This window comes from Palaemon carinicauda, chromosome 11, assembly GCF_036898095.1.
Source record: "Palaemon carinicauda isolate YSFRI2023 chromosome 11, ASM3689809v2, whole genome shotgun sequence".
Taxonomy (NCBI): domain Eukaryota; kingdom Metazoa; phylum Arthropoda; class Malacostraca; order Decapoda; family Palaemonidae; genus Palaemon; species Palaemon carinicauda.
This window is the reverse complement of record NC_090735.1, coordinates 3264731-3271755: the sequence shown is the minus strand read 5'-3', so window position 1 is coordinate 3271755 and position 7025 is coordinate 3264731. Positions and strand designations below refer to the sequence as shown.

At 33.0% G+C, this 7025-nt stretch overlaps 1 protein-coding gene across 4 annotated transcripts in view; it reads left to right on the top strand.

The window, feature by feature from the left end:
• The first annotated feature begins 1986 nt into the window (after positions 1 to 1986).
• The window catches only part of LOC137649939 (uncharacterized), a 61859-nt gene continuing 56820 nt past the window's right edge, over positions 1987 to 7025 (top strand). Inside the window, exons 1-3 of one of the 4 annotated variants that reach the window (XM_068382898.1) lie at positions 1987 to 2189; positions 4340 to 4551; positions 5960 to 6105. In XM_068382898.1, the coding sequence (XP_068238999.1) occupies positions 5983 to 6105 (123 nt within the window). In that variant the 5' untranslated portion in view covers positions 1987 to 2189; positions 4340 to 4551; positions 5960 to 5982. Of the gene's footprint in view, positions 2190 to 2242; positions 2351 to 4339; positions 4552 to 5959; positions 6106 to 7025 lie in introns of those variants that run through there. The other 3 variants (XM_068382896.1, XM_068382897.1, XM_068382899.1) reach the window with 3 other exon arrangements.

The window sequence follows — 7025 nt, the reverse complement described above, 5'->3', positions numbered from 1 at the left end:
TTACTTGAATAATCACCATAAATCAAAACACATGCTGTATTTGAGCATCCAGGCTCTATTAGGAAAAAGATCAAATTTTTTGCTCTACAGGAGCACATTAAAAGATGTCGCTAAAGTAGAAAACATGAAGGATATACATTATAAAAAGGGAGAGGGTTAATGTTACTCTCTAGGTATAGAAATGGCATAGAAATAGGAAAGGTGAAAACAAGAACTAAAGACATAATGCATGGTTAATGCAGTGCATACAATTATACTTCTGAATTATTGTCATTTTATTTTTCAGTAGTTAATGCTGAAGATAGAAATTTGGATAAATCGACAAAACATAAATTGGGGAAAATACAAGAAAGCAAAATAAAAAATAATCTTTAATAGTATTAGGGACATCAATAGATATGTAAGATTTATAGGCTATCAAAACTTAAATAGAAATAAGGAAATAATAATAGATTATATGAACGACCACGGGTTAGTTCTGCATAACGGAAGTTTTAGATTTACAGTGAACACTACAGATAATGAAAACCAGCAGTAATGGTGAAATGTGGTTTAGAAATAACTAAAGAAAATGAAAATGGGAAAACATAACATATACAACTATAGAGAAATTTTAGAATAAATTGTTGATAGAAAATAAATGGAATAGTAGTACATTAGGCCTATCATCAAGTCCATGGGGATGAAATACAATAAACTTAAGAGGAATTGAAATAACGAAGCTACAACGGATAGGAAATGGGATATGTAGGAAAATATTAAGTGCTACTAAAAATACAGCTATTACTACATTAAGGGGAGATAGAGGGGCAAAATCTGAAAAATGTCATATATGGGAAGCTGCAGTAAAGTAACAGTACCCTGAATAAGAAAAATAAAAGATATATAGTCCTAGAAAACAATAACCCTGGTCATACAAGAAAAAGAAGGGAGTAGTTTAAAGAACCAGTTAAGTATCTACTAGATTTAAATGAGATATAAGACAAATGGGAAGAATAAATGAAGAGAAAATTAGATACTGAAATATAGCAGGAAAAAAGTGAGCTTAGAAATGTACAGAAAGTTGAAGAAATAAAGTTTATATATATATATATATATATATATATATATATATATATATATATATATATATATATATATATATATATATATATATATGTGTGTGTGTGTGTGTGTGTATATAATATATATATATATATATATATATATATATATATATATATATATATATATATATATATATATATATATATATATATATATATATATATATATATACATATGACAATACTTTTGCATTCATGTTATATTTCAGAACAGGAAAACACATTGAAATTAAGCATTATAGATAGATATCTGGATTGGATGATGTATAATCAATAATTGTTTTCTTTTTATTAAGTTATAGCGGATTTAACACTTTCGCCTGAAATAGAGAAATGAAAATTTGAATTAATTGAACAACCATATGAAGACCTAAAGAAAATAGAAGGAACATTTCTATTCAATGAAAGTTATATTAGAAAATAGAATTTTATAAGAAATGTAGAGAAAACGACGAAATATTACAAAAAGGCTGAAAACTCAAAACTAAAATACACCACAACATTAGAGGAGCTGTTCTAAATCTAGACCTCACTAAAGAACTACTACTATCACCACTACCCAGGGTTGCCATTCGTACGATAATTATAGTACGTGTACGATTATTTTGGGTCCGGTACGATGTACGATACATACCTAAGGTATAAACAATGTAGGTGTGTGTGGGTTTAATTAAACAATTATACTAAAATATTTTGAAATAAGTCAATCATGTAACACCCTAATAATTATATTGAAACTGTGTACGATAATTTTGGTTGAAAAACGACAATTTTAAGGCTCATGTACGATAACTCAGTCGAAATAATCTGGCAACCCTGCCACTACCCTAAAACTGACAAAGGTTGTTAGAGTAAAACCTCATAAGTAAACTTCGTTCAAATTTCTCATCAACAAACCTCAAAGTAGAAATACTTTTAGGCATAAAAAATATGAATTTAATCCATATAAATATTTCTTTCAATTTTAATTAACTAATAATTCATGTGTTATCAAAGGCTACAATCAAATATAATAGAATTATTCAAAAATGATGTCAACATTTATCATGTCGTTGGCGGGACGAACTTGACAACTGACAAAAGGTAAACACAAATAATATTTTGACTTATTCTCAAATTACGATCTTGCTATCCTATACAGTACATTAATTTACTTTACTTTTAATTTAAGGGCTTTTTCTTGGTCCTGTCAAATTATCATTGTCATCATTACTAGCCAGGCTACAACCCTAATTGGGAAAAAAGTGAGGAAAGTAAATAAGGAAAGAATAGTGTGTGTGAGTGTACCTCAATCAAAATCTACATTATCAAAGCGCCATAATAAGAAAGTCTTCTAGTTTCTCCTTGAAAGCCTTAATATTCTGCCATTCTGATATCTAGTGGGAGCTTACTGTATATTTTAAAGCTCTTGAATGTTTTTAAAATGTTGCAGTTGTTCATTACTACTTTTATCGCTTATTTATTTCCTTTTCTCACTGGGCTGTTTTTCCCTGTTGGAGCCCTTGGGCTTATAGCATCTTGCTTTTCCTTAGGAAGTAATATTATTATTATTATTATTAGCCAAGCTATAACCCTAGTTGGAAAAGCAAGATGCTAGAAGCCCAAGGGCTCCAATAGGGAAAAATAGCCCAGTGAGGAAAGGAAATAAGGAAATAAATAAATGAGAATAAATTAATAATAATAATAGAAGCTCCAATACTTCAATAACTTAAAACTATTCTCGTATCTCTACACTATTCGGTAATATTTCGGTCGAGTCCCACCCGGCCATTACCGCTTGCCAGTACATAATAGCTTGATGGTTTTTCTTTTTTCCCGAGCGAAGCGAGCGCATGGGGCAGCAAAATCCATTGAATTTTGGTAATATTTTGATAGTTTTTCATGGTTTTTGCTGTGCTGTGTGCTCGCCTTCTCGGGAAAAAAGAAAGACATCGACCTCCTATGTACTGGCAAGTAGTAATGGCGGGGTGGGACTCTACTGAAATATTACCCATGATTCGTTACTTACTTTACAATAACAGTTATGGCCTCTATAGCAAGGGGACCCTTTTACAAGACCTTTCACAATTCATTTTGGTTTTATTATATGCATTCCAAGGCATTCATTATTTCACACCTCATATTTTCGTTTATTTTCAAATCCACATTATCGAAGGATTTAGAAAACAAATCTTCAGTTTCCTTTAGAAAGATTAATCTCATGATGTTACTGTTCATAAAATATTTTATTTTGATTGTTAATGCTTCTCTTATTTATTTCCTTGTTTCCTTTCCTCTCTGGGCTATTTTTCCGTGTTGGAGCCCTTGGGCTTATAGCATCTTTCTTTTCCAACTAGGGTTATAGCTTGGCTGGTAATAATAATAATAATAATACATTCAATCTTTTGGGTGTCTCCTGGGAGCTTTTTGTATAATTTTGGGGCCATATATTTAAAAGCCATAAAGCATACAGTAGACATATATCTAGGTTCCAATCATTTGAAACCAGCTGTAACTATTTTCATGTGAACACAATTTCTTGGTTGTACGATGTGTAGCTATTCTCTTAGATATTTTGGATGCCCTGTCCTGGTAACTATATGAGTTAATGCACATATCTTTATTATTATTATTATTATTATTATTATTATTATTATTATTATTATTATTACTTGCTAAGCTACAACCCTTGGTGGAAAAGCAAGATGCTGTAAGCCTTGGGGCTCCAACAGGGAATACAACCTAGTGAGGAAAAGAAACCATGAAAAATTATATATTTTAAGAACAATATTAAAATGAATGTTTCCTATATAAACTATAAAAACTTTAACAAAACAAGAGGAAGAGAAATAAGATGGAATAGTGTGCCCGAGTGTACCCTTAAGTAAGAGAACTCTAACCTAAGACAGAGGCTGTGACACTACCCAAGACTCGATAACAATGGTTTGAGTTTGGAGCGTCTTCTTAGAAGAGCTCTTTACCTTAGGTAAAGAGTCTCCTCTACCCTTACCAAGAGGAAAGTGGCCACTGAACAGTTACAGTGCACTAGTTAACCCCTATTCCAGCTTTAATAGGCAACCAGTATAATTCAATTAGTATGGAAGTAATCTTTTTGGGTTGGAACACCTTTTTTCAGTCCTGCTCCTCTGTTTAATGTTTTGTAATTTCTTAAGTTGCACTTTGGGTAGACTGTAATAGATGAAATTACAGTAGTCAACCCTGGCAATAACAGTTAATCACAAGTTTCTTTACAGAATATGCTGACAACACTAATTAAGACGATGACATCTTTGACCAACGCTAGCTGATTTCCTTCTCGCTGCAGACACTCTTCTTAGAAGCTCAGTTTGACCCCAAAGTGCTGACGACATTAATTAAGGTAGTGACAGCTTTCACTAACAACTTGCAGGATTTCTCCTCACAGCAGACCTGTGTTTGCTTTCCAATTGGCTTCTCTCCTGGCAAGGTAACACTAAGTCATTCTTTGTAAATCTAAAGACGTCTGGAAAAAAGAAATGTTTCTAAGGGGATATCCATCTTACTACATTATTATGGGTGTATGTAGTTGGTTGGGAGAGGTGTAAATTTTATTACTTGTCAAATCAATTTTCTTTATGAGCAAAATGTTATCTTTATCTGAAATACGATATTATGATGCTAGTTTTATGATTTTCGAAATATGGTTTAGTGTTACCTTGTCACGAGTGAAGCCAGTTAGGAAGCAAACACAGTTAAAACTTAGTCTTAGGGTAAGCTAAGGATAAGGCGGTCTACTTAGACATCGCAGTGGCTATGCTCCCCCCGGTAGGTAAGGATATGTCTCATAGGTTAGGTTAGGTGGTGTTTTTGTGTTTGTTTATCTTTTAAAATGTGTTTTTTCCATCATAACTTTTAGAATTTTGAAACATCTAAATTTAAAAAAAAAATATGGGTTTCCCCCAATTATTTGCATCAGAACAGTTCAAAGTACCTATGAATACTCCAGGAACATTTCTTCTTCTTTTCATTAGGAATATTGATGATAACAATTATTTACCCATGGTAATTACCGACCCAGTCTGTCCCAACCAATTACAGACTTTCCAGGACTAAGTTGCTTTTGATATTTATTTGGATGTCACCCAAGTTTCTTAAGTTGTTTTCCTTCTTACCACCATTTTCATTTAATATTAGTTGTCCTTATGCTGTATACAAACGCTATGTTCTTTACTGTAGAACAAGAAATCATTGCAAACTGACAAATGACTATAAAACTTTTAACGAGGTATAAACAACTGCCAATGTTAGCGGGGAGAAGGACCGTCTGCCCCTCGCTCCCTCATACTTTTCTTACTTCGATTTTAACCTTGGTCGAAGGCAGACATCTCCTTCTACATTACTAACTGGCTGTGGCCATGAAACGTATTCTTGGTTTCATTCCCAGTTGACGTATTAGCCTCTTGGGAATATTTTCTTGGAGTCTGAGTCTTGATTATATTAAGTAATTTGTATTTTTCCTAACTACTGTATGTAAAACTGCGTCATTTAAATTACACTGCCTGCCTCAACCACACCAAAAGTCGTAGGTTAAGGCCAAAGGGAGAGTTACTTTAACTGGCAAGTGGGTGGGGCTTACTCTCCACCCATTAGAAACTCTAACTACCTCGTTAAAAGTTAAAATGGAGGTTCCAGTTTTGCTGACGTCATAGTCCTGTTAAAGGTCTTAGGTTTGTATAGATAGGAAAAATACAAATTATGTTTACTACTGTATTAAAATTTTTGATATTTGCATAGCTAGGAAAAGTATAGGATTAGTTTTAGAATTTTATATTTTTCACTATAATCTTCAATAGTTAAATTTTTAGATTTTTTAAAATGATTGTATTTTTTTGCAGACCATTCAAAACTCAAAATTGCAATGGCTCCTATGCATCCATTAGATGACTCCTATGACACCGGTCAGGTACTTTACTCGTCACTACTGGTCCTTGGTCTTGATGCAGTCTCCCTGGAGCACAGCCTTCGTACACCAGTCAATCAGGTAAGTTTTAATTTGGATAACGTAGCCAACGAATGCTTGATTACTTAGGATTATTTTTATTTCACATCTGTGAGATTTAGCATAATTTATTACCTTAATTGCCAAATTTTGTAATTTCATAAGTGATAACAAATCTTTCGTCCTTTAGATTTACCAGTTTGGTTTGTCTGTTTAATCGTTACCAAGGTATTTAGGTAACAACGGGAAGCAAGGGGATCCACAATCTGTCTTTGGCCACTTCTGATGTGGATGTATATGAAGCAGCTCTTTGCCACCATGTTTCTTTATCTTTTTAGAACCTTTTATTTGTTCCTACAGGAATGCAAACAGTATTCCTTTAGTGGGAATAAGACTGAATGTGGCTAAATATTTAGATGGATATGCACGCATGCAGATTCAACCCTTACCACCCCTCCCCTCTCCTGACTGCAACCCTTCTCCTCCCCTACCCGAGGGACGGGGAGAGATCGAGTACAGTACAGTAGTTATACGTCTTGCCACTGAGCGTGACCTGGAAGAAATTCATATAATTATACCAAGACACATGCTCTTTGTTATATAAAGGAGATACGTATATATATGTACAGTATGTATATTCAGAAAAGTCTTTTAAAACGTTTGGTGATTAATCTATCATGAAAGAATGTTTTAATTCTTTCAGTCTACCTTATTTCTAGTATTGTTTTCTTGTCTGATGTTCAGCTGCTGACTCTCATCTTAATTTTTGGACAAAAATTGTGGTTTATTAAATTTCTTATTTCTGATTTTGATATTAGTCTCTGGCACCATCGTTCAGTTAGTTCTTATGCATGTGGCATAAGTTTTTTTCATAATTCAGGCCATATTTTGCATTCAGATATTCTTGGACTTTCCATTCTGTATGTACTATTAGGTATGTAGTTAATTCCAAAATTCTTGCC